Source organism: Frieseomelitta varia, unplaced genomic scaffold (assembly GCF_011392965.1).
Source record: "Frieseomelitta varia isolate USP_RPSP 00005682 unplaced genomic scaffold, Fvar_1.2 scaffold_367, whole genome shotgun sequence".
In the NCBI taxonomy this organism is placed as follows: Eukaryota; Metazoa; Arthropoda; class Insecta; order Hymenoptera; family Apidae; genus Frieseomelitta; species Frieseomelitta varia.
Window position 1 is genome coordinate 71,666 of NW_025110109.1, and position 27,481 is coordinate 99,146.

The 27,481-nt window shown below is 38.5% G+C and overlaps 4 protein-coding genes across 18 annotated transcripts in view; 2 read left to right on the forward strand and 2 right to left on the reverse strand.

Annotated features, from left to right (window-relative positions):
* The window catches only part of LOC122530955 (protein N-terminal glutamine amidohydrolase-like), a 14,044-nt gene extending 9,008 nt beyond the window's left edge, over positions 1–5,036 (reverse strand). For 7 of the 8 annotated variants that reach the window (XR_006307152.1, XR_006307151.1, XM_043658400.1 and 4 more), the window contains exons 1-3: positions 4,216–5,036; positions 3,958–4,119; positions 93–246 (exon numbers count right to left, since the gene is read on the reverse strand). Coding sequence is in view for 6 of the 8 variants with exons in the window: in XM_043658400.1 (XP_043514335.1) it covers positions 93–246; positions 3,958–4,119; positions 4,216–4,400 (501 nt within the window). In the remaining 2 variants the exon portion in view is untranslated. Of the gene's footprint in view, positions 1–92; positions 247–1,063; positions 1,385–3,957; positions 4,120–4,215 lie in introns of those variants that run through there. The other variant, XM_043658402.1, reaches the window with a different exon arrangement.
* LOC122530957 (isochorismatase domain-containing protein 2-like) lies at positions 2,201–3,566 on the forward strand. Its single transcript, XM_043658403.1, has 4 exons — positions 2,201–2,581; positions 2,750–2,893; positions 2,971–3,156; positions 3,241–3,566. Exons 1-4 carry the CDS (start codon positions 2,453–2,455, stop codon positions 3,391–3,393), a joined length of 612 nt encoding a protein of 203 aa, XP_043514338.1. The 5' UTR covers positions 2,201–2,452; the 3' UTR covers positions 3,394–3,566.
* A 1,050-nt stretch (positions 5,037–6,086) lies between the features above and the next one.
* LOC122530958 lies at positions 6,087–8,090 on the forward strand. Of its 3 annotated transcripts, XM_043658406.1 has the most exons (3): positions 6,087–6,343; positions 6,626–6,969; positions 7,820–8,090. In XM_043658406.1, the coding sequence occupies exons 2-3, from the start codon at positions 6,627–6,629 to the stop codon at positions 7,912–7,914; spliced, it is 438 nt and encodes a 145-aa protein (XP_043514341.1). In that variant the 5' UTR covers positions 6,087–6,343; position 6,626; the 3' UTR covers positions 7,915–8,090. The 3 variants fall into 3 exon arrangements, with proteins under 3 accessions (XP_043514341.1, XP_043514342.1, XP_043514340.1); XM_043658407.1 differs by lacking the exons at positions 6,087–6,343; positions 6,626–6,969 and adding an exon at positions 7,004–7,676; XM_043658405.1 differs by lacking the exons at positions 6,087–6,343; positions 6,626–6,969 and adding an exon at positions 7,004–7,629.
* LOC122530950 (transcription factor CP2-like protein 1) lies at positions 8,079–27,361 on the reverse strand. 6 transcript variants are annotated; one of them, XM_043658390.1, is made up of 13 exons: positions 27,118–27,361; positions 26,517–26,706; positions 26,358–26,438; positions 24,924–25,068; positions 21,462–21,539; positions 19,806–20,006; positions 19,155–19,299; positions 18,466–18,702; positions 17,740–17,988; positions 17,591–17,667; positions 11,252–11,444; positions 10,107–10,557; positions 8,079–9,718 (listed from the first exon to the last, which is right to left on the reverse strand). In XM_043658390.1, exons 1-13 carry the CDS (start codon positions 27,253–27,255, stop codon positions 9,666–9,668), a joined length of 2,238 nt encoding a protein of 745 aa, XP_043514325.1. In that variant the 5' UTR covers positions 27,256–27,361; the 3' UTR covers positions 8,079–9,665. The 6 variants fall into 6 exon arrangements, with proteins under 6 accessions (XP_043514325.1, XP_043514323.1, XP_043514322.1 ...); XM_043658388.1 differs by having other exon boundaries at positions 18,466–18,678; positions 26,517–26,748; positions 27,118–27,255; XM_043658387.1 differs by having other exon boundaries at positions 26,517–26,748; positions 27,118–27,255.
* Between the last annotated feature and the right edge of the window lie 120 nt (positions 27,362–27,481).

Below are 27,481 nucleotides of genomic sequence, written 5' to 3' on the forward strand. Positions count from 1 at the left end.
AAAAAAAAAAAAAAGCACGAGATCTCCTCCAAGTTAACAATCGTTTTCTAATTGTTTGTGTGTGTTTTTCGTTTCGTGTCTTGCCAACTGACCCAAACTACAAGTTTATCCTCGTCCTTCCCTGCCCGTTGTCGCCAAAGCGGTACGCTACGCCAGGAGTTGCTCACAAAAGCAGCATAGCAATGCTGTAATTCCGATCCGTGCCTGGTTGCTACATCCTGACAGAGCTTCCATACATTTTCCTCGCTAGAATAACATAGTTGGTTCTTGCAGACAAACGTGTTCGAATAGATCGGACACACGTTTTTTTTAGATATGTGCAAATGTGATGCAACACGATGCAACACAAGCAGAGAATGAAAAGAGAAGAAGGAAAAAGAAATGAAAGAAAACCGAAATTTGCTAGTTTCGATCGAAATCAACCAGGAAGAAAGAACGGTGCACAGAAATGAGAGTGCAGTATTTCCCAATGTACAACATTCGTGAAATACGGGCAAGCAAATGGAAATTATATTAAACAGTACACAAAAATATTATTAAATATAGATAATAAATCGCATGGCTTGTAAGAAGATTCAAAGCTTTGTAGAGCAGAAGATGAGAACAGGATTGCAAGATACGTGAAAGAACATTTATATAGGCGAGAATAAGCATCGAAAATTCTCGTCTACGAGCTGAAAGACAAATGAAACATGTTTGATAGCGAATGAAATTATTTGCCAGCACGCATGCATGATTAATTAAAGGAACGTATTAAATTTCTTACATTCCTACTATAACCAAAGATTAATGAAAAGAAAAAAAGAAAAACGCAAAATTTATAATCCCACAAATAATAAGTAGAACATGAAAATGCGCGGGTCTTTTCAAAGCGGAGCAGTGTATCACGATTCGTGGATATTTCATACATTTCAAAGATGGCGGCAGCATATCGCACTGCCGTCTCTGTACTACCGCAACGTATCGATCCATCGCGGGATATACCGCAATACGACACGTTTATTTGTTCAAATCAATAATTTTGTCGTTAAAAATATCATGCAAATTTCGTTAAAACACTTACCAGTAACAACTCGTGTACACGCACTCGGACGCTTTTGGAAAAAGCTGCACCAACGGTTTCATATGCCCGGTTTCACGAGGCTCCCCGGCCATTCTTTGTTTACAAATTCGATCGAACTACACGAAATGGCTGACTAATGAAATATTGTTCTAGATTGTTAAAATTTGTGCGATTCCTGATTTAAACTGTACGCGAACATTATACCAACTGATTAGATCAATCTGATCAGCCTGATGATACTTAAAACGAGGACGTACAACCGATCACTCGGAACAACATTGTTTAACTGGCGCTCGTCGCTGCTCTCCTGCTGTACCCGACTCGCACCTGGGTCGCTGCGGTACTACGCATGCGCGAAACAGTCGCTTTAAATCAGTAAATTTACATTTTTGGAATACCAGAAAATGTTTTACAAACTGATACGAAAAACACACGTCTCTTCTATAAATTTTTCTTTAACAATATTCTTCACATATATTTTTATAATTGTCGTATACTTGGTCTTAAAATACTTAAATTTTTACGACCACAATTTATATTCGTAATATATGTGTAGTAATTTCTAGTAATCTCTCGCGATGTTTCGTATATGCTAGATTATATGTATAAATAAATAAATCATTAATTTCCAAATAAATCATTATACGATTTAATTACGCGATTTAGCTCGTGTTTTATATATGTATTGACGATATAATAATTATTTTTATTGTCTGCTCTTCTTTAATATTTAATCAGTACAATATTTCGGTACTTTCAATATTTTAGTAATTAGAGTTTTAATTAAAAATTTTAATTAAAATATTAAGACTCCAGAAAAATCAGTAATATTAAAATTAAGGAAACATTAAATATTATAAGGAAATAATAAACTAACGTATTCCAAAGTATAATGCACATACACATACATATGTATATATGACGTAGAAAAAAACATGGATATACTCTTGACCGGTCAACAGTATTTGTTCAGAAAAACGAAAACAGATATAACCGATCAATTAAAAATATGTAGAAAAATGAACTAAACCTGCAGACATGTATGATTAAAATAAAGCAATATTTTCAAGCTTGCACTATAATATGATAATTACTGTAATATCCTTATGCACTTTATTATGTTGCTCGCGCATCAAGGGGGTTCGTATGAAATCGATTAAATGCAACACGTCTAAAGTTAGTAAAGCCAAGACTGGCCATGAACTTTGAATATCACAGAATAATATCACGTGCGTCACAACATGAAAACATGTTAGCTTGCGGGCTTGCGGTACAGAAATTCGTCGACATTACTCAGCGACCTCGCTGATTGGTTTGCTTTGTAACTTTTACAAAAGAGTTTTGTTTTATTTCACTTTTTCACGCAATTTTTCAAGGATTATTGCAAATATGGCAATAAACGCTGCGAAAGTAGTTTTAAAAGAGGGGAAAAGTGTTCTGTTAATATGTGATATGCAAGAAAAATTCGCTAAAGCTATGTTTGAATTTGAAAAAATTACACAAAATTCAGTAAAGCTGGTAACTAAATATTAATAGACATTGTATGCGGTATAAATATATGTAAGATTTACATGGTTTAAGGGAACCCTTAGTACTTCGAAGTTTTTAATACTACTTTGTACTCAGAAAGATTCAAGGTTAAAACATAGGTTAAATTATATATGTATATATATATTGTGTTCATAGGTAAATGCACTGAAGCTTCTAAATGTTCCTATAATTGTTTCTGAACAAAATCCAAAGGCTTTGGGTAAAACTATTCCAGAACTTGATATTTCTGGTGTTAAAGGACCATTTGAAAAGACTCAATTTAGCATGTGTACTCCCGAGGTATTTATATTATGCTATAATTTTTTCATAGACAATATTAAAGGATCTTTTTAAGTAATTTTAGAAATAAACTTTAGATAAACAAGGAACTTTCTACAATTTGTTCTGGAAAAAGACCAGATTCAGTTATTCTCATTGGACTTGAGGCTCATGTATGCATAGAGAATACAGCAATCGACTTAAGGCAAAGTGGTTATGAAGTACATACTGTTGCAGATTGTTGTACCTCACGTACTCTAGAAGACAGATTATTGGCTTTAGAGGTAATTTCATAAAAGTTTTAAAAAATTATAAGTGAATAGTTAGTAAAATTATAAGTTAGTACTTAATCTATATAATTTTCATAGAGAATGAAAGAAATAGGATGCCACATAGCTACTTCAGAGAATGTTATTTTTAAATTGCTAGCTGATGCAAAGCATAAAGAATTCAAGAATATTCAAAAATTAGTGAAAACGCCAACACAGTATACCAATCTAATCACTCTTTCAAAAATATAGAATAGAATAACAAGTATAGATATCTGTGCCAAAAATATGCTTTTTGAATTAGTAAGGGAAAGTATTTTTATAGAATGATGTACAAAAATCACATTCTTTTTATTAAAGTAATACTAAATAGATAACAAAATTTAAGGATTTAAATAAGTAAAGGGAGCAACACAAAATGATAATGTTTTTTTATTAATTTAGTTCTTTCCTGTTGAACCAAATCCTCCTTCTCCTCTTACTGTTTTATCTAAACTATTCACCTCTTGTAATTCAGGATATATTATTTTTTCGCAAATTATTTGAGCTACACGATCCCCTGGCATGATTTTAAAGTCCTCATTGCTGTGATTAAATAGTACTACCCCTACATTTCCTCTGTATTAAAAATTAAATAAATAAATTTTAATTCTCTTTATGTAAATAATGTAACTGTATATCCAGCCATCATTCATCATTCATCATGCCTTTCATTCTCAAACAATAATTCTCTCCAACATTCAGGAATATATGTACTTTATATTTATATATAAATAATTAGCTGTTAGCTCATAATTTGGCTGTTTAAACACTCACCGATAATCGGCATCAATAACACCTGCACCTACATCAATATGATTTTTCCACGCTAATCCAGAACGTGGTGCTATTCTTCCGTATGTATTCTCAGGAACTGCAATTTGCAAATCAGTTTTGACAAGTTCTTTACCACGTGCAGGCACAGTATATTCATAGGCACTGTTAACAAAAGAGAATAATGCTTGTCAATAGACTTCGATGATTTGAAAAATCCATTGATCATCCCCAATCTTCGTATTTTAAAAATATATGTACCTTCTTAAATCATATCCAGCAGCATATTCCGATCCTCTTGTTGGTGCATGCGCTTTATCAGATAATTTTGCGAATTTCAACATATTTCTTTCACTTAACACCAACTTGAGAAATTTTAGTGACTTCTCAATCCGATTGAGCCTAACAGTATCGCAGAAACGGCGGGAAACGAATCGTTTCTGCATCTTTTTTTGTAGCTACGCTTATAGGAAATGGTAATACGAGACTCAAGTATTAAAATTCGCTAAAGCGCGAAATTTGAAATATTTTTAAAGGATGATTTTATAAAGAACAACGTTGAAAGAATTTTTATACTTTTTAGAAGCGTGTTCTGTACAATATCATTCTATATTCATTAGTGAATAGTAATTATCTGAGAACTAATAGGGAAATTATAAAAAAAAATGAGATTCATAATTTTGTAAAATAATCCTCCAATATGTTACTGCTATTTATGATATAAAGTTTTTACTTAAGCAATGATCTATCCATCAATTGTAACAAATATAACAAAAGAAATGCAATAAAAATTGATGCGCCGGCGCTTGTAAGTTCAAAAATCAATATAAGTAGTTAATACATATATAATTAGCAATACGTGAAGTATGAAATTCATTCGATAGATTAACAGTAGAATAAAATCAAAGAACGTAAAATTCTTTTTTGAAGAAACAAAACAGAGATATACGATTTGTTAACCTTAAAATAGCATCAGGCGTTTTCTAGATGGCGTTATTGTGACACCTGTTTCAGTAGCCTCCTACTACATAGTACCTGGTCTTAAAATTTATTATACATTTTTCGTGTCTCAGAATGGATCTTAGTGATGGTTTCGACGGCCTGATCGAACACGGATTCAGCAATGTTGTCTTCGTAATACCTGCTATTATACTGATCGGTCTCGCTGGTAAGAGAATATATCTGAAAAAGCGCGGTATCATACATTTTCCAGAAATTACGTTGTTTCCTCAACATATGGTTTATTTTCATTACCTTGATCGTATTTGGAATAATATCTCTTTACAGCAAAGTTGTAAGTAACACTTTCCGACGAAAAGAATTCATTTGTTGCAACAAGTTGGAAATCTCGTTATATACATAAGTAGATCAAACGTAGGTCAAACACCTACAACTGTTGCACGTGATTCAGATTTATGAGCATAGCGTGACGCGACCAGTCACGTAATAGATATACGATTTCATTGATTGAAATTCTTGAAACTTACAATTGTTTTAAGTGATTAGCTTAATACGGTGTATCGAGTTCATGTGATGCGCGTAAATTGTTCATCTCGTGAGTCACGGTTGTGTTTCGGCATACGACTTCCTGGCATATTTGTTTTCTGCTAGCATGTACATTTCCTTAAGTCATTTATTTTAACAGATCTTTTGCTCATACGAAGACGTTTCATTTAAAAAAATTCCTACAATTGTAAAGAAGGTAGTTACGAAAAATGGCGGCAGAAAACGAATATGGAGAGATAGATTTACGCTTTAAGATATAAATGTTATCTTCTCTTAGAAAAAGAGAAAACTATCTTAATTAATTATTAAAAAAAAAAATAATTTGGGAGTACCTTTAATTTTGCTTAAGCGCAGGAGATATCAGATGTAACTGGTGTATAATGAAGATAAAAATAATTTCCACGAGTGTATTTTAATATTGAAAACGTCGTTGGTAATTAGTCATATACAACAACTTGTATCCCCACCAACGACAATTTCACATTATTATCTTATGAGAAACGCAATGCGCCTGCTTAGCGCATTTTAATCTAACGTTGCAAGGTCGTTGAAGTTAAGCAGTATTTCGTGGCTTCTCGGATAACACGTTGGAAGTGGCCACGTTGGCCTAACATTCGTATGGCTACCAATAAGATAAGGATCCTCTTCGGCTTTGGCCAATCGTCGGTCACATGTCTGATCATCGTCCGTCTTCCCGCCAAACACGAGTGTTCTTTCCCGTAAAACGATCATCTTTTTCGGAAGCGATCGGTTCCTTCAAGATTTCTTCCATTTCTTTTCCATAAAACGTCCCAGCAAGTATTAATCAGCGTTTAATCGTGGTGGCCGAAGGTGTTCTCACATCAATAGAGTTTCTCAGTTTCGAAGCGAAAAATCTTTTCAGGTACGCTGGTAAATTACAGTTCAAACATCGTGACTAACAACTCGCTAATAGTCTTTTATTACAAAGAACGTATTAATCAAATTGTAAAATAAAAACCAGGATACTTCTTACGTATATTTTCAAATGGTAGTTTTTAATTCTTTTAATGGACGAGCATATGACGATCATCACAGTCCTCTGTTGGTCTTGAGTGTCGTGTAAAAAACATCATTATCTAATCTCCAATATCTTGGTACGGTTACTAAAGATCTGTCAGTATAACAGAATAATGTTTCTAATTAGGATGTGGATAATACTTGCAAGTCTTCTGGCAGTTGCATTAGTAAACGCAGACGATGCAGCGAGTGTTGTACCGGAAGCGAGCTCTGACGCAATAGTATCTCCTCCTGATGCGGAACCCGGCTTCGAAGAAAAACTCCCAACAGCTGAGCAACTTCTCGAAATGCTCGATTCGATGAGTGGCATGTCAGATGAAGAAAAGTCATCTCTCAGAGAAGATCTGTTAAAACATATTCGAGTGGGTGGCGATTTACCACAAGCTGGCGATCAATCGATACCTGGCAGTAATCTGACCACGCAAACTGTGGTCCTCTTGTCTTTGTTGAGCGTAGTTGCTCTCATTTTTGGTAAATATTTCCTGGACCCGAAAGGAGTCTGTTAGGAATTTAGGAATCTAAACTATTAGAAATTTAGTTTTATTAGATGGGAAAATTAGGAATTTCTTTTCAAATTAGGTAATAATACGGTACTTGGGACTAGAGACTCCGTTTCTTCTGATTACCTTTAACAAACTGACGCTCAGTACAGATTTTTGTTTTATCAGCTACGTTGCATAACAAAAACGTAAATCGTAATCGTAATCGTCATTTCTGCATCGTGTACAATAATCACAACTCAACGTGTTACCTCTTATCTAATCAAATACTTTATCACTGTTCGTGAACAATTATTCGATCAATTGTATCTTCTTTTGCTAACAGACTTGACAATTTATCGGCTCTTACTCACATTAATTAGTGAAAAATTCTACGACGTTGAAATATGGAAAAGATTTTGGATTCGTTGCAAAACGAAGGTGTATTGGCCGACAGTGCACGGGAGAAATTATCAAATATCTTACCGGAAAATGTTAAGGAAAAGTTATCTAGCATATATCAACGATATCAAGAATTGGACAATGAAGAAAAGCAGCAATTTATGAATGAAGTAACAGAAATGTTTAGAAAGAAAATGGAAAGTAGTTGGAGCTTCTCTTCACTGTTTTACACACTGTTTTATTCTTATCCGTACATCGTTTTCATTTTCGCTGTGCTGTTTATAGCTTTCGTTCTTGGTATGTCGTTTTTATAAATCGTTTGGTATTTAGAGAGAATCGTATAAATCGTGATTACTACGTTTTGAGTAGGGCTCCACTTTAATTCTATTCTATACGTTATATCATTTTTGTGATTTTCATTTGCATTTTTGTGATTGTAGTGTTCTTCATCTACAAATTGTTCAGATGTCTGTCGGAGAGGGAAACGAAGCGAGAAGAGAAGAAGAAGAACAAACAGATGAAGAAAAAGAAATAACGTGGATATCGTGTTATGAAATGCGACGAAAGAAATACGAATGTGCAACGTATGGTAAATTACAGCGGTACGTTGTCTCGAGGATGATTTGTCGTATTTTATATACGACGAAAAACAATTACACATTTTATGACTTATTCTATTTTGTTAAATAAAATAATATATTTATGAATAAATATGTCCATTTATTGGGGGAGGGGTCATGTATTTTTGGCAACAAAAAGAACATTTATTGCGCCGTGACATTCATGACATACGCCGAAATTTCTATGGAAATATTACAGCATGCAATCGTAATAATACACCTCTGTGTATTACGATAGAATTTTTCTACCCTTGATTTCATTTTACAATAATATTTCAAGTAAAATATACAAAGACAGTTTCGCCTCTTTCGCTAACTGATTCTAAAAAGATCGTTACATAATTCGTTCGTGTGATGTAAAACGACACACGCTTTGAGCATTGAGATACGCCACTGATTCAAATTTACGTATAAAGGCACGTTCGAGTATACATAATACATAGAAAAATGTTCGTAGCCATATAATATTGACATACATTCAGGAATTCGTATTTATTTATCGTTAACTCTGGAACTGATTCATTTCATGATCCCTAACTTACGATACCTAACATTTGGTAGTAAATTATAATACTTGGTATGTTGTCCATGTTCTACAAATCTGTGATCTATGTTCAAGGAAACGATCGATCGTTCTCTAGTTTGTACTGCGAAGTAATGAGAAACGTGATTTTTCGTGGCAAAGCAGTTGTCATTATTCCTAGTTGTTAAACCCCTATGAAATAAATTCTAACACTTTGCTATGAACAAAAAACAAAGAAAAAAAAAATTAAGGCACTTATATATTTTTTTGAGGATATTCTTTTAATATCGAAGAATAGAAACCTTGATCTGGTTTTCTATTTTTGCACCTTTTGCCTTAGCAAAATGATTTCTCGTTGGGAGTTTTCTACGTTCATTTAGGCCTCGTGACTACTTGACATCATGATAATAAAAAAATATTACATTTCGTGTGTAGAGATCATATTCGTCAGCGACATCGCTTGCTCTGAATAAAATGTACAAATTCGAAATAACAATTCATTCGACGCTGATGAATAATCATAACAATAACATTACTCGCATTCTAAATTTTTACATGTTCGTGGCACCAGAATTGAATGGTCGCGGTGATCACCGCCGCTTATGTATTTCCTAAATAAATTTCCAAACTAAACAATTTACTTAAACTCTAATAAAGGAAAAATTAACTAAATTGTATATTATCTTTGAGATAATTGAAATTTTTGTATAAAGTAAAATATATATATATATATATATAAAATATATAATTTGATGTATATATGTATAATTCGTAATAACGTCTATTTAACGTCAAAAGCATCGATCACCTTCGATCTTCGATAGTGAGTATTGTAGTGCAAAGTATTCTTGTCTATTAGCAAGTTGCTACCTGATTGCATAAAATAGTCGTTGAAAATTAATTCAAAATCAATTTATTAACTGCATAAACCGATTAAATTATTATAAGATATCCCTTCATAAAATCCGTTGTCATAATTAAAACCAAAAGAAAGAGCACATCGGTAAGTTCCTAATTTCTGACTGCTTTTGCGCTCTATTACGTAAAAAAATTTTTTTTATCAAATCACAGACATGTTTGGCAAATTTAGCATATATTGGAGATCTACTAATTTTGCAATTAATTTGTTAATGATTGTACCTTTTAGGAACGCGACGAAGACTTTAGAAGCAACTTGTAGCGCTCGCTCGCATTATCTGTAATACAAGATTATTTGACAGATTAATAGAAAATTAATTTATTACATAGGTTGATAGAAACTGAAGGAGGTATCGCAATAAGGAAGGGCTCCACTCAAATCACCCACTTGAAATCAATGAAAATCAAATTAACCATGTTTTTTAAATCAGACTAAAACCTTAAAATTTATAGCTTTCTTCCAGCACATTTATACATAATAGCGACTATTTAAAATTTGCCTTTTTTCACACCAAGCATGTTAATTACATAGGTATATTTATTTATTTCGTATCTTAAAATTAAATGTTAATTAATCCGAAAACATCACATGTGTTAAATATTGGAACTGACTCCTTATTGCTATAAACTCTTCAATTTCAGTCATCATTTCGTTTTTCATGTTACCTTTGATGGTTTCAACGAAATACATGCTCTCGTCCTTCATGTTCGCTACGAGTTCATCAGTAACTAACACGTGAATACCCTGGGGGCCAAGAAAGAGTACAGAATGTAGTCGATCGTGGGGCAGACTCAAGGTGTTCAGTAACTTGTTTATCAAGGCACTGCTGGTCAGACTGTCTAAGTAGGCAACTCTCCAAAGCGAGCCGTTATCTTCCAACGAGAAATAGAGGGTGAGTTTTGGGGTTGGCGCCTTTGAGTGTAGCGCGTTGAACAATCGAATCCCATCGGCCAGACCGCAGATTTGGATCAAGTCATCTCTAGAGAGTCGCAAAATATCCGAAGCGGAGAAGCTTGCGAACGTGGACTCGAACGCGCTGAAACGGCCAGCACGGAGCCATGTGGTTGTCTGTGCCGCGTTTGCGTCTGGTGATAATTGAGCCAAACACGACGGTACCTGTATAATCAAACAAATTATATTAGCTTGTAATTACATTGTAAGTTAAATTTTAATATCTTTTTTCTCTTTAAGGACGTCGTTTTATAGTTATTGTAAAGAACACGTGCGAATTAAAATGTATTAAGGATTGAAATCTTAACCATTTACATTCAGGAATCGTTTTAATATTTTTCAGCAGTATACGTAAAAACTGGAAAAAAATTTATTAGCGGGCGACAATTTATCAAAATATTTTCAATACTTAAATCTGTAAAACATTAAACGAACATCATAATCCTAATGTTAGAAAACCATTATAAATTGATTAAAACTAATTACGAGTGAAATGTTAAGAAATACACTTAAGAGTACACTTTATGATGTTTTAAAACGTTTCAAATTGCCCGAGTGATTAATAACCATGAAAACAAATTTATAATTTCTGAGGCATGCTCTACACTCTAATAAAAGAAAAACTTTTCGTTGAAAACATCAAGATAACAGCCGATTATCTAAGCTCGTGTCCATATCGCTTTCACATTCGATATTTCATTCCCTGATCACATGAAACTATTAGAAAGAAATAGAATATTTTTGAATACAAAGTTCGTGTTTCACATATCAGCGTGAAAATATCATATCATATTCTCAGTGCAAATGGTTAAGATCCTCATTGATTTTCGTTTCTAGCTAATTTTCTGCGAAGACTGACTTCGGCTTCGATGCAGGACTGATCCGGCAAGATTGCCGCGGGCGATGGTAGAGCCGGTGCTGTTCCCACATTTTCTTTCGCAGCGTCGGAGGCAGGAACCAGTGGTACGATACTCGGATTGGAAACCGAAAGCGCCAAGGGTGCTACTACCGGAGAAGTACTGCCACTTATAGTAGAGCGAGTTTGAGGTGATCTACAAGAATAAGAATACCCATTTTAGTTCCACTTGTAACTCTATTACATGCTAGAACCTCTCATATTCGAACTATTATTCGAACTATTATAGCCAATAGTTGTATCATTCGAGCAGAACATTTATTTACAATAGATGCTTCTCTTTTCCTTTCCTTACTTGCTTGCTTTGTCGTGATTTCCTTAATTGGGAAACCAAGTTATTAAAATGTATAATTTTTCCTCAAAATGTCTTCATACGTGGAAACATTCAACCATTAGAGAAGAATTTTGGAATTATGTATGTATGTTAAAAAACAACGAAGCAATTCAAATAAACTGACAATTTCCCTAATGATATCCATCGAATAATCAAAGTGATTGTTTCATTATCCGAACACTTTTGTGTCTCTATTGATTCGAACGCAAGAGATTGTACGATGTGTTTAATTTGAGTTTTTCTAATTATTCGGGCAATTTCTAATATTTACTATTTGAAACGCGCGTAGATGCCGAACAGACGTGGCTCGGGTTTAAATACTCGTAAAGTACTTCTGCATTCATCAATGCAATTTGTCACGAAGTAGACGCCATGGAAGATTGGCTGTCCGCGTAGAACGTGAATTAACGACATTAAGCACAATGAAAGCAAACACGGTAATAATTGACACCGCGATCTATCGCTGCTGTACGAATATTAAGTCATTGGGCTGTAACGGCGTTCGCAGAACCAGAGCCATTATTAATAATGAGCGATTCTCTCCACGAAACCGCCACTAAAGTGTAAATAATATAACTTAATTCCTGTTCTAGAAAACCATCTAATTTATCAACTATCTCAAGATAGTTACATAAGCACGCGAGAATAATAACACGCGAACCAGGGAAATCCTTTTCGTTTATTTCTCTCGTCAGCGCGCGATGTAATATATAAATTCCTTCGGATTTGCAGCGTTTAACTCTCGGTTTGCCTTTCGTTTTCCCAACGTAATTGTCAAACAAACACAACAACGAGACGATAAATAGTCCAATTTGCAATGCGCGTATTAAAAGTTACAGATCGAGATCTGGTTTCGTTCGCTTCTGAATGTAACTGACGTGCAATGCATCGCCTGTACCTTATTGTGGATACAGGTTTGTTGAATAAATAAATAATAATGTTGATTTGATCGTGTTTTACGATGTCTTACATGGTGCGATATCTTTTCAAGCGAAAGATTTGCTTGGAGATCCCCTTGCCGTCGATCCTTTTGTTATTCCTGCCTTTTCTTATCGTCAGGCTGACTAGTCCGCCGCGCATGAGGCCACCTCTTCTCGCTCTGGATTCCGAAATAGAATGAATAAACTTAGCCACGACTTCCATCTGCAGTGGACCACCGCTGACCGTTACTTCGTGCTCCAGAAGGTAAGCCGAGGCATCGCCGTGAAATTTTTCCGTCGATCTGATGGCCCAGCAACTCCTCAACTTCCAACTGGGACAACCCTTTGTCATCTCGACTACTTCCTTATCAAAGCTCGAGCTCTACCAACGTTTCGGAAAAAAAAAAAAAGAAAAAAAAGAAGGAATTTCCTTTCCTCGTAGAGAAGAAGACTCGTGGTTTCCCCTTTGGAAATCTTTCTTTCGAGTTTTCACTCGCTCTTTCATGAATATGTGCAATCTGAATAAGCGAACGCTCGACCAATCTCCGATTCTTTCATCGCCCATTCGTGTAAATTTTTGCTGTTAATCGATTGTTTCCTGTCGGCTCAACCTCGGGCAACGTTCATTTCTGAGTGAGTGCATTTTCTTGATTTTCTTCGAGTGTTTCCCCTTTCTGTCACGTCAGTCTTTCAAACGTTAGTTTTACTCGATTATCGGTATGACTCTCGAGTATCGAAACCCGAGTGTGGACAGCTCGTTCGCAACTGTGATCCGATTAATCGTTGAAACGTCTCGAAGGCTGAGATCGGTACGAATCAGATCGCTATTGGCACGCGGAGTCTGCCCCGAACTGGATATCTCTAGTTTCGACTTTGTTCGCGATCGCGCTGAATTTATAGAAAAAGGTGCTCGATATTCCTCGAGGTTGCTTCCCTCCTTACGATTACTGATCGATCTCTTTGAATCTAAATCCCAGTAACTATCGATCTCCTCTTCCTGTTCGCAGCCAACTAACAAAGCAAGTCACGAATAACGATATGGAGGAAAAAGCTCTGTTGAAACACTCTCTTGCTGGTTTCCTCGTTCGAAATCTCTTGAAATCTCCTCTTTCTCCTTTCGTGTAGCCAAGTAACCAGGCAATTCATGAACAATCCCAAAGGCTGTCAACAGTATCAGCAGCCGGCTGCACTCGTCGACGAGCGCATCCCTGGCTATGTGACTCGGTCTCGTTCACCAGCCAACCGACAAATCGTTCGAGCACATCTCTACGCGGCTCTCTACATTCGTTACATGTTCTTTTCTCCGTCTAGAATGTGTGTTTCCACGGCCAATTGGAAATCCAGCTGGCATCGGGGGCGAGCCACGCTTCTCTCTACGATCTCTTCTCTCTATCGGCCTCGAATCGGCGAAACTCCCAAGCAGAAACTCTGCCTCCAGTTTACGTGCTCGAAAACGTGATTAACGAACGTTTCTCGTTCGTCTCCCGACGTTCGTCACCGAAAGCCAACATCCAATTCAACGATCAATTATCTTTATTCTTTCGTCCTCGACGAAATGAACACGATCGTAGAGATAGGGAATATAATCGCGGATCGAAAAGCGAAGTGTTTCACAATGTGGAAACTCAACGTGACGTGTAAATGCGGTGTGTATGCGTGTGTATACGTATGATCTCAGTTCAAGGCTGAATCGAACCGCCCTGGCATCAGCTTTCCGGCGGCCAGGCTGCTCGTCATCTAAGGAAGTGATCCTGGCGTGACAGCAGCACCTGACTACTGGCCAGGATCTCGCGCACAGCCAGGATCTGATCGTCGGCGCGTAACGACTCGAGATCAAGGATACTCGACACGCGAGACGATTCCGCACGATTAGCTGGAGAATGAGATTCTACACCGGACGAGGGCATTCCAACGGCGTGTAACGGCTTCACTCTCGATTCGACGCCCGATCGATAAACTCTCGCCAGTCTCGAGTGTTCTTTGCTCGTCGTTGCGCTATGATTACGCAGACAGGAGGGTGGATGCACGAAAGAGAGAGAGAGAGAGAGAGAGAGAGAGAATCACAGTGCGCGACGCATGCGAGCCAACGGGCTTCCGCTCCAGGCAGAAATTATCGTCGTCGCGGTCCCTCGGGCATATCACACGCGTCGCGATTTACGATTGCGCCTTACCTTTCTTTCTTTCTCACTCTCTCTTTTCCTTTTTTTATTTTTACCTTTCCCCTCCTCGATACGCGATAACGTTTCACGATCGATCAGGAAACGCTGCCAGGAAACGTGTACACGATGCTCTCTCTCTCTCTCTCTCTCTCTCTCTCTCTCTCTCTCTCTTTTTGTGTGTCTCCGTCTCTCCGTGCAGCGGGATTTATTTTTAAATTTTACGGTCGATGCAGTAATCGTCGGTGCTTTATTTGTCGAAGGACGTAGACCCGTTGGGCACCAGAACGAATCGAAACCGGAGGTCTTCTCACCGGTTGGTCAATTATATTTCACAAGGCAGGAATCGCTGCACCTATCCCCGTGCATCGTGCACTCGAATCCCCGACCGAGGATCAATCGCTGCGACACTGGCCACAGTCCACGCGAGATTTAAAGTCTCCTTTTGGGCACGTTGAACGTTGTTTGTTCCAAACGCTTCCGTTTCCCGGGCCTCGTCCCCTTCTGTATCTCTTCAACTTCGAACGAAAACCTCGATATCACGTCCCGTCTTTCACGGTGGTCAAGTCGAGTAGAAACGAGCGATAACGGAGAGCGCGTTCTATCGATCGATCCGAATAACCACGATCGCGAACAGCAATCGACTCGGCAGCAGTAGAATCAGCCAACAAGTAGTACGGCCAGCCGAACGTAATCGAATCACACGAAAGGACAGTCACCGGTCACACCGTGTTTCATTTATAAACATGAGCGCTCTGCTCAACGGTAGATCATGTCTGCGGCTCCTCACTGGGTACCACGCGTCCACGTCGACTGTCTTCTCGTTCACCAAACGACGAGCGTGTCTCGGTCCCGACGTTTACCGACGCGTAATCGCGAAGGAGAAACCGAAGGCACGAAGATGGGAGAAAACGCTTCACCAAGCGGCAATATCGAAACGAAAAGATTTCCAAACGATCGACCGAAAGCTGAAAGAGGCTGACGGATAAAAACGGAGAACCGAAGCGGCTGCGCGGCGAAGCGTGTATCGTGTAGCGTTCTGAATTTATTTGTCGTCTCTCTGCTTGTCTCTCTCTGTCTCTCTCTCTCTTTCTCTCTTTCGCACGGCGCGTCGTTGTCGACTCTACCAGTTGCCGGCTTGTGCCAGTTCGAGCCAGTTTCGCGACTCCCGTGCCGGCACCTCCTCTTCCACCACCTTGTCCCAAGCCTCGTATCGTCCATTGCCATTACCATCGCCGCCACGCTTTCCGCCACCATTTCGCGAACTACTTCTGTACCCTCCTCCGCCGGCCGATTCATCGTCCCGTGCCCCCCCCCCCCTCTCCACTCCCCCCCAACTCTACCGATCCCACGCTCGTTTCAGAGAGAACCGGCAACGCAGCGGTTGTGCATTTCTGCATCGCAAGCAAAACCAGCCGCGCATCATGCACTGGTGCCTGCCAGCCGCCTCTTTCTCTCGAAAGGATTTGATCTTCTCTCCGCTTGCATCAAATTTTCCGCTCCCGACGAGGAAATCGATCCAGACGACGACGAAACAGCGTCGTTGATTTATTTATTTCTTTACTTTTTTTCCTTTTGCGCAACGACACAGGAAAGGAAAACTGGTACTTTTTGTCCTTTACACGATGACTATTAATAGGCACACGTTCGAAGGAAAATTGCAATTCCAAATTGGTATTCGTTCTTATGCACAATATCAGAGTTATCGTGAAATGTGACGACTCTGCGAACACGGACATTGATGCGTGGATTTGTAGTGTCGTGTCGTTTAAAAATAGGTTGCGTTCTTTTTTTTTTTTTTTTATTTGATCGTCGGCGAAGACTGTGGATTTTCAGTGCAATATTCGTAGAGTATCGTGTCGCTGCAAATGGCGTGTTTGCTCCAAAAAATACTTGCAATTTTGCATTTAATTATCAGCGAAAGGGATTTTATAATCACTTCCGTTGAAACCACTTGTAGCTGTCGGTTCCATTATCGGTAGAAAAAAAAAAGTTGCAAAGTGTCTTGGCATTAAAAATGATCCACGTTGTTTCATTTTCAAGAAGAAAGATGGTGATAACACAAGATTATATCATATTTCGTTCAGTTTCGACAGCGTAAGTCGGTCAATGCAAATTGTTGTTTAATTAGACGAAATACGGAAACTCGCGATATCCGGAATAAGCCAGTTCGTTTGTAACGCGCATACGTTCGCCGAGCAGCATCTTTTTACAACGTAAAGTAACAAAAAGTGGAGAAATTAGGCAACAAACGACCGCCATAAATTTAAAAAAAAGACGGTTACATGATCTGTTATGTCGTTTCGAACATCTGTAATTTATGCAACCTACTCCCTTACATAAGAAGGATCAAGACGAAAAAAATATGTATCTACAAACATAGATACTGGTACACAGTAGTAGCTGGCGGTATAGGTCAGACAAAATCGTAAGAGGTTCGACACGCGTATTGACAACAAAAAATCATACATGTATAAAATTGTAATTGCACAAACAAGTTACGGAATAAATCTTTAGTGCAAAGAGTACAAGTCAGAATTATTAGTTTAGCATTTATAATAATATAAATACTACACCCTATTAGTACTAAATTCAATATTGGCACACGAATGATTTGATATAATACTATAAACATTTGTTTACTTTTCGGCTATATAATTTATTCTGTAGTTATTCTTTCCCTATCTGTCGTCATAATTACAAATATGGATATTTTAAGCGTTTTACTTTTCAATGTTAAAAACACCAAGATCAGATGCTGTTTTACTTTTATAAAGTTGATTATATATTTCATACACGTGTAATTTGACTAATACTCTCTCTTTTTTCATCAAGCAAATAAAATGAAAGCAAGGTTAATAGGCGTACTTACATTGCCTCTGTAGAAGCGTAAGGACTCCCTCCATTTTGCGTGATCAAATTGGATGGCGATAAAGAATCTAGGGGAATCTGTAATCAAACGCAGTAACCAAACTGGTCAATACTTTTGCGGAGAGAAAAAAGTGTTGAATGATCACTTACGTCGGAAAGAACCGTGCAGTCGTAGCTTGGTTGATACTTGTCCTGCTCGTGTGCCGGTCGTCGCAGAATCTTGTCCCGATCTTGTTTGTGCTTGCGATCGGCTCCTTTCAACTTGAAGACTTTTACCTGGCAAGAAGCAGCATGTAAACGAGGGCCTCCCGGCAGTCGCGTTTCCACTTGGATCCGAAACGGTACGCCTTTCTCCCCACCGTGTTTTTTCGGCGTGAATTCAGTGCTAATACAGTTCACCTGAAACAGAAGGGTCAAATATCATTTCAGTATCTTAAGGATAGAATTTCATTCAACCTCTAGCAGATGAATTTGATCCTGACGAGCAAATTTTCTTTTTGATTCTAAGACGATTTCTTAATTTGAAGAAATTACGAAAGAAATTTACGAATAAAAATTTAGTAGATGTTGGAACTGTCAAACTAAAATAGCAAACTTGCATCGTAGAAATTTGAGTATAACGAAAAATGGTTTAAAATCCCTAAAAGTTCTCCTTTATGAGTCTACAAAACTTTCTATGAAAAAATATGCACTAATCATTTTGATCATTTTGGCAATTTTAAATCTATGTCCAAAAGACTCTGAGAAGACTTTTCTTCCATTGTTTGGAGTACCATGACAGATTTAATAATTGAGCCAATTAAAAAAATAATATTTTTAAAAGAAGAAGAAAAAACAGAAAACGAGTTGACTTTGCGAATCCCTCATCTCGTATACCTTTATATAAACGCCGACTTCCTTGGTGGGGTCCCACATGAATTCCACGCTATTATTGGACGGAGATGGTTGACAAACGTCCACCATCCCATAACTAAGGGGAACGTCGACCTCCAGCAATCGTTCACCGGGTCTTGCGCGTTGCCATGCGAGCATCTGTTCCCGCTCGGTGTACTGAAGTCTCCTTTCATGGAAGCAAATGCGTATTGTCGACTGAAACAAAAACGTTGCATGCTCCTTCAGAGACGTTGTAGCACCGTTTGGGTGACTCACATCTTTCGAACGTCGAACACGACCTACGAGCTCAGTTGGGTTGGTATCGCGTGAAGGATAATGGACAGCAGTTAACCCTCTAGCTGCGGGCAATTTTCACATTTCTTTGTATTTACAGTTTCATCGCAAAAAGACTAATCAAGAATGAAAGAAGAGAAAAAGAAACAAATCAGAAGATAGTAGATTATGCCCGTGACTGAAGAGTTAAAATGATTCGTCAATGAACGATGATGATAATAATTATTGCTAAATTCTGCCTTCGTACAAATCATTCTTGGAAAAATCATACTGCAACCAGCATGAGCTCTTTCGATTTCGATTTTGCAGAAGCTAACACGTTGTTTAAGATGTTGCTACCCAAACATAGATGATCCCCTAATCTATTCCGGGGAAATCGATAATGAGTGACAAAGTACCTTCAGAATTTTCCCGCGATAAGCCGACAGATCGCCCAGTTTCTTCAATTTGATCTCGTACGATTGTCCCTGATTCAGATAGGTGAGCGTCTCTTCGTTGACTTTCGTTGCAATGCTCGTGGCAGCCGCAAGCACGTATTGGAAACTATAAGAAACGTTACTCTCTTGTTATTAATTCACTCGTTTTAATAATTTCTCCCTTGTCGTGGTAATTTTTTTTCTCGAAAAAACTCGTCTCTAATAATTCCTCTGAAACACTCAATTTGTTATTGTGAATTTTGCAGAGATCGGAATAAATGAAACGACCACCATCAGAACTAGAATAAAATATTGAATATCCCAATATTTTTCACCCTCAATTTCATCGATATCGAGAATATCCTTATTTAATTCCATAAGAAACCAACAACTTTCGGAATAATTTAATTTTCTATCAAGTGAATCACAGAAATATTCGCACCGTCGCAGTTTAAAATTTTCTAACAATATACAATGTGCGAATCGCTCATCCATCAATAGGAATGTATATCAATGAAAATTTTTATTAATACATGTATCACTAGCTAAATTCTCTACAGTGTTATGGGAATAGGACTACGATAATAAGACTACGAGTATTTTGCTACACTCCTGACAGAATAAATGACGTACCGGCAGTCCTCGTTGAGGTCGTTTCCCTGCTGAGAGGACGAGACGTGATTTCCCGAGGACGACGTCGGAGGATACTCCTCGTTCGAGGAGTAAAGCAACTGATGAAGACTAGCTGCTGTCTGCCCATTATTGTTACTGTCAGCCTCGACAGTGCCGTTCGGTGGTGCCGAATTAATTGTTCTCTGTGACACGTGGTTTAAACTGAAGCAGACATTGAACGAGAAAACAACATCAGTCCCATGTAAAATTCCAAACGAACGTACGAATGTATGTTCACAGGGACGGGGTTTTCAGAGTCGTACGTGTACGCGTATATGTACTTCTAATTTTCGCGAGTTCCTCGAGATGAACGCGACTCGCGATTAATTTCATTACTCAGGGCTGCACTCACTATAAATTAAGGAACACCGAGGGTGAGAGAATCACGTCCGGGGGAGTTCTCATTGCCGTTGAAATCAGTTTCAGGAGGAAACCGATTCTATTCGTGCCAATTGAAATCACACTTAACTCGCGGTCGTCGCCGGGCAGTTTTTCACCAATTCGACGAGATACTTTGCTGCTGCAAGGGGCTCGCGTGTGGGTTGCGCGTAACAACGCAGAGTTCCTAATTAGGGGCAATTCCTACGCGGACAATTTATCTGTTATTCGCGCAATTCTCGAAATAACACGCTCTTAAGGTTTCCATTTCTTTCTCTGTTAACCTTTCTAACGAATCTGCATCCAAGTGTTGTCGTTGCTCTTTATTTCTTTTTCTTTAAAACATTCCTAGAGTCCATCACGGCGTGTGCATACAACAAGTGCACGTTGCACAAATGGCAGAAGACTCGATTAACACTTCAAAACAATCGACTTGGAATTGAATCCAGAATACCGACTAAACTAAATGTAGCTTGATTTGCCGAAACGCTTAAAAATGATCGACATTCGTTAGCTGTAATTCATTAGCCGAGAAGAGAATCTGAGAACAGCGTCGATGACTTCGTGGCTTCTTGAGTTGTACAAAACACTTTAAAAGTATTCAACGTTCGTGGTCAAAGGAATCTAGAATCGCGTTCGAGGCACACATCGAACGTGACGCCGCACGCGAATGTTGCACTATCGCGAATGTTGAAAGAAAGGCTGAACTCCGGCGTGAGACTGTATTCTCAAAGGGAACACGTTTTTCGCACAGTTGTGTCGGACGGACTGACGTTTCGCGCTGATTGAGGCTCGCGAGGAGCCTCGTAAAGAGCAAAAGGTCTGACCTGCGTGCCATTTGTACGATAATTGTACGAAGAAACGCAACGATACAATCTTATCAGTCGCGCGCCTCTGCGGGGGAGTCTCGTGGCAAATTCCGCTTCGCTTCTGTTTTCTTCGTGCGAGATCGCTTTCCCTCCGCCGTCTCTTCCACTGTTTACAATCAATAGACCGATCAAACACTGACTGGCGGATTTTCAAGGATCGACTCGTCGTGACGGGACGATCTAACGATCCAACGCTTCGACAGGTGGAGGCAACGATAGAAAAGGGGGAAAAAATATATGTTCAAGGTGATGGAAAAAGGATGCGGTTACGAAACGAACGTGAATTCGCTTAGACACGTGGTTAATGCTCCCTGTGCACCGCGCGAACAAAAACGCGCAGCGGTTCTGCCGTCTTGCTTGAGGAACTTACTTGGAATTTTGTTGGTTTTCCGGCGACGGTGCTTCTTGCTTGAACACTGTCAACGATGGAAGGGAGAGCAGGGCTTCGCTGCAAACAGATTTTCGAACGATTATTACTCTTTTATTCCACTTTGGAAAAAATTTCAAAGTGCTATATCGTATGGAATACGCAAGCATAAAATTTCTTAATTCTCAAAATAGTATATATATTTGCTAGTTGTAATACTTTTTAAATGAAACTGATTTCATTGATGAGACACAAGAATGGATACAATGTGCAGAACGCATGTAAAATAATCTCAGTTATTTCTATTTTTGTAGTTAAGTAGAGACTTGACAAATATTCACAACCTAGTAGTGATTAGTAGAATATACACGACTGGTCACTCTAAATTGATTATTAATTTGGTCATTTAAAATGTATGCATATATGCAAATGTATGCAAGATTAACTGAAGAGAGTTTGTCACGAAACAAATTTCTAAACGTTCAATAAAACAAATACCCAATTAGAAATGGATAAATTCATTCAAGCGCAAATAGAAAAATGTTTTTAATTAACCAATTTCATGATAAAATTTGTTCATTGCATAGTCCTTCTTTATACATATTTCCCAATATAAAACACAATCTTCGAGGTAAGCAAATGCAAATGGAATCTAAGTATAATACATTTTGCAAAATCGAGATCACTTTTCGCGATTACTTAGTACGTTTCTCTTTAACTGACTGCACTTTTTAGCGATCGTGTTTGCTATTTGCGATTAGTTCGTCATTATGAAACGCTTATTATTAAAATTGATTTAGGTCTACGATAGAAAGATGTCGCGACCGATAATAACTAACAAACTCCGGTTTTCGCTATCGACGTATATTGATTAGGGACTCGTGACGCAAGTAGCTAAGAAACGCGAACAAGTGTTTTTTTATTTGCTAATGTAGCGAATCGATTATGAAATAATGATCGACTTTTTCAAAGCAACAAGAAAACGCCCCAAAAAAACGATCCACATCGCGTGATCTTTTAGTGTTTGAAACCTCGTCGATTATCTTTAACGTTTGAATAGTATTGAATTTGTAGATAACTGCGATAATTACTAAAAACTAGATTACTAAAAGTTTGACCATTTAATTTTCCGTCATGAAAGTCTATAATAGATAGACTGCGAACTTACGAGAGATAAGACGAAAATTTACATAATTACATTGTTATCATATTTAATAAGTGAACTTCTATCTATTTACTTTCGCGAAAATATGAATTTGCATAAGAATCCGTAGCCTACTAACAAAATTAAATTCAATCAATAATTCCAAAATTAACTGCATTAATATCAAATGACACCAATTAATTTTTTAATCTCTCGCAAATTATGATCGTGAAGAAAAAAAGGGACGCTTGAAATATCTCTTGGCAATTTACTTAAAGATAAAAAAATTCATCGTAAGACGAAATCCAGCGTGAACCGGAAAGAAATCACTGTGCTTACATAAACCTTATTTTACGAGAGATGAAAAAAAATCCTCAGATACTCTCTACATCAGTGAGACTTTTCGTGTTTATCTAATGGAGCAAACGAGCAAAGACAATCACCAACTAACTTACGTCAAACGCTCTGCATCATATCGCACATAATGGCGAAACTATGAAAATTGTCGTAATTGTGAGTTAATTAGTCTCACGAGATCTCTACGACGTACCTTAATTGTTCAGACGGAACAAGGTATGAAAGAATTGTTTGAGAACCGCTATGATAAGAATTGAGTCACTAAGGTCAACCAAAACCGGAACGTACTGGTTCGCGAATGTAGCGAAATTAATATCAGTTAGCAGCGTAGTATCGCGATAAAGTACTATAGAAAATAGAAGTTTGTTGTACGAATTTCGCGTGAGTATAAAAAAAAAAAAAAAAATTGATATTACTGATTTGATTAATACTTTCACTGTATTTAATAGTAAATTATACAAATCTACAATGAAGCATGCAATGAAATCGTTTGTCATTCTTACTGTCTAACATATATAAAAATATAAAGTCTAAAATATATAAAAATAAAAAAAAAAAGATCGTCACACAAAGAGAAACTGTATTTTTTAAACTTTATTTTAATCACTCACCCATTTTTTAAATACTGATGCATGACCACAGTTTTCGAAATTTCGAGCTCAATTTTCCTTTTCTTTGCAAACGTTTAATTTCACAAACACTGTTTTTAGCTTATCCACCTACGGTTATTGATCTTTTTCGTAAACATTTGTTAACTAATGTTAAAGAGTTACTTTCTTTAACACAGACTTTAAACTCTAAATGATGTCAGCCAGTGGTCGTTAATACACGGAATTTTAAGTAGAATGATATTTAAAAAAATACTAAGAATTATCGGTTTTGCGCACGTGAGCGATTCCACGGATCGATCCTGTTCAGATACGCGTCAGACGGTGTTCGTTTTCTAAACTATTTCATTCATGATTCATGGAAAAATCGTCGCGATGTTCTCTAGCGACGATGATACGCGTACCACGTGTAACTCTATCAGCTGATTCTTGACAGTCGAGTCGTTTGGGCGACTTCTCACAAATCGACTGCGTTATCTAACATTGAAAAGTCTGCAATGGTTCGTACATTATTTTCTTTTACCTCGTTTTATCTTTAACGAATATCGTATAGAAACTCGGAAACTCATCGAGTATCTCAAGTATCAAGTCTCTCTCGTTGAGTAAGCTGTGTGACTATCATCAATTTGGCCATCTAAAATGTGCGAAGACGATCAACGAAGGCTTGTTCCGAAACGCGTCTCTAAATGGTTTAAAGTCAAGTGCGAATGGGGATAAGTCAACGAACAGAAGAAAATCGTCGAATCGATTTCACTGGATCGTGACACGAATGTTGTGGCAGTTTGCTAAAGGTGGATGAAAAAATTGACGGATGAAAATGGTACAATCGGCTCCGGGATAGAAACGCACGTGCGGACACTCGCCAAGCGTCTAAGCGTCTGCAGTCGACGTGAGTTCTCAGGGTATGCCGCCCAAGCCACGAAACAGCGACAGCTGTGTCTGGTTATAACCGGATTTTCTTACTCAGCACTCTCGTTCCCACTACCGACCACGTTTTAATCGAGATTCGATCCGCTCCTGCAATGTGCACTGCACATGGGCTTCTAGGGAAACCTACTTTATCGGCTTTAAATCTCCTCTCCTCGTACTCGAGTAAATTCTTTGTGATCGGTCGAGCTTTAGTAAAGATCCAGTATTTTTTCTTTTTTTTTTTTTTTTCAATCCAGTTCCTTGCAAAACCAAAGACACGAACTTTTTTGCATGTTGAAGACGTCGAACTGTCTGGCTTCGTGGAATTAGTTTCATGAAAAGAGGCAGATCCTATTCCTCTTCTCATTACTTACCTTTGTCTAATCTAAATTTGCATTTGTGTCGTGTTTCTTCGATGAAACATCGAACGAAGAGAATCGAGTTTACCTCATGTTATAGGAGGCGACGGCTGTTGCGAGGTCGGATGCTGCGAGTGCTGACAGGGATCCATCGAAATCGGCGGCGAGATGTTCTGCCAGCTCCTCCACTTGAGTTGACCATCCTTGTCCACTACCATTGTTCCCGACAGATCCTACAAATTCGAAAAAACAAAGCTATAAAATTTCATTGGATTTTTTGCTGTGTTGCTCCGTGATTATTCCACAAGTTTAAAAAACTTTATATCTTATTGTAAGCAGTCCAATTTCTCCCCTAGTCTTTTCACGAAGAGACGTGAAACTCTATTGAAAATCATGATTACTTCACAACCCTATATGTATGTTTTATTGTAAGACCAATGTTGTTCTCGATTGACCTGACATCCTAACGTTTCCCTAATTTTTATTACATCTGTCCATCGCGTACAACCTTGTACATTGGCATAATTCATGTAAAACTGATGATGCATGGCGCCAATTCTCTTGGTCTCCTGGAGTGCCATGACCGCGGCGCTCTGTCGTCGGTTCTTGCAACTTATGGTAGGATATCGTCGACTATGTAGCAACGGCAATCTGGCGCTGTCCACTTCACACCACTTCATTCTATCGTTTTAACAAAGTACGCGGGAACCGAGCAAGCTTTCGAGCACTTTCGAGCACTTTCGAGCAACACCACCGAAATAAGAACGACGCGCGTGTACCTTCGCGTAGTTTCTCGCGGATCGACAACTAATATCAGCCTCTCTGTCTCTCCTCGGGTGAATTTAATCTGCGATACACTGCGTACTCGGGAAGTTATCAGTTTTCTGTAACCACGTGGTCAAAAAGGCGTCGAATAAACGCGTACACGGCACATTTGGTGGATCAGTTTCCGGACGTTCCTCGCAGCAGCATCTGCTCTTACAATGCAACCACGAATTTCGACGTTTTGACAAAAGAAGGCGAGGATCATTCACGGACGGAAGTTCAAGACGTAATATCTTCGATTAGGATATAAGTATTACTTATTACATAACGCTGGTATGTAATATTCAGCAGCTTTTAATAACAGAATCTTGTTTGGTGGTTGGGTCGTAACATTATCTGACAATTTTTATGTAGCAAATGGAATCTTTGCGAACCACAGCGATTATCGCGATTCTTTTTTAAGCGTGTGGCAGTATTGTTGTATAAACGTGAATTGAGTGAAGCAAGAATTTAGATTCGCCAGTGCCTACGACTGTGTGTCTGAGGTCCTCGACACGACCTTTCGAACGATATGTCTATATTGAGAGCTGTGTGATAGCAACTCGACAGTGGTGCACTCGAAGACATTTAAAACGGACGAACATTTAAAAGAAAAAAAAAAAAAAAAAAAACCGGAGGGACAAAATGAAAAATCTACAGACCATCTATTTTACGCGCAAACTTCATTTTCATCATCACCGGAAGAATCAATTCTTACCATTATCATATTTCCCAACCAATTTCCTACCCAACTCAGCTTTAGCAGCAGATCGCCCAGTGAACTCTAACCTATTGTGCGCTTTTAAAGAGTAATCGATAAATAATAATCGGTAGCTTCAATGCGATCTAGGACGTCGAAACGTATATTTATACTAACCATCTCTCCTAGCGTGTTTCTTCTCGAGTTCGGTAATCTGCGGCAACGGCTCGGTGGCCCGACGTTTCAGGCTGCTCTGCTGGCAATTGGGGGTATTGTCGGAAGACGGGCTGAGATGTTGCGGTGACTCGTTGCTCGAACGTATCTGGACACCGTCCTCCGGGGAGTCCTTCGGTGAGTTGTACTTATCCTGCCATAAAGAATTTTGCGGACTGTGATATCCCATTGATGCCTATAAAACGTTTGATCACCGTCAGTTCACGGGACGTATCACGACGCGCGCTGCTTCACGGATCTCGTCTCGGAGGGGGCCACCACGATATATCACCGTGAGATGGGATTTTCGAAACGCGCGTTGCGCAAACGACGAAGGCTGGCGCGCGTCTTCCACGAGAGTACAAAGCGCGAGAGAACAAAGGAGAGAAATTGGCTGATAACGCTGAATAACACGCCGAGAATACGCGAGGAGACTTTCCTCTGTTTGCGACGTCAATGGAAACGCGTCGAAGCGTCGTGAAGCGTCGCCGTTTCCAACGCGAGCACCAGCAACGAGAGACGATACGATTATCTGAGGGAATAGAACACTTACGAGAAAACTTACGTGCTGAGTGGCAATGGGGTCACGTCTGTTCTGACGAACCGGGGACAGCTGTTCGTACGGTGGTGACGGTGTATTGGGAAACCATATCGTCCCATTCAAAGCGTCTGCACCGCCGTCCATGATGAATTCGAGCTCCATTCAATGACCTTAAATCTCGAAGCGCTCTCCTACTCAGACGGGTTTGTTTCTTTATTTCTCAGGGTAAACTACCTCTATCGTTTTGATTCTAATCGCGGTTCTACTCGCCCCTGTTTCGCTCGAGTGCTCAAAGATTCTTCGGAGAACGCTTTGGTAGCTATATGATATTCGAAGAGGAGGCTACAAGTCTGAGTTTCGGTTAGAATGGATGAAATTCGTTCGACCT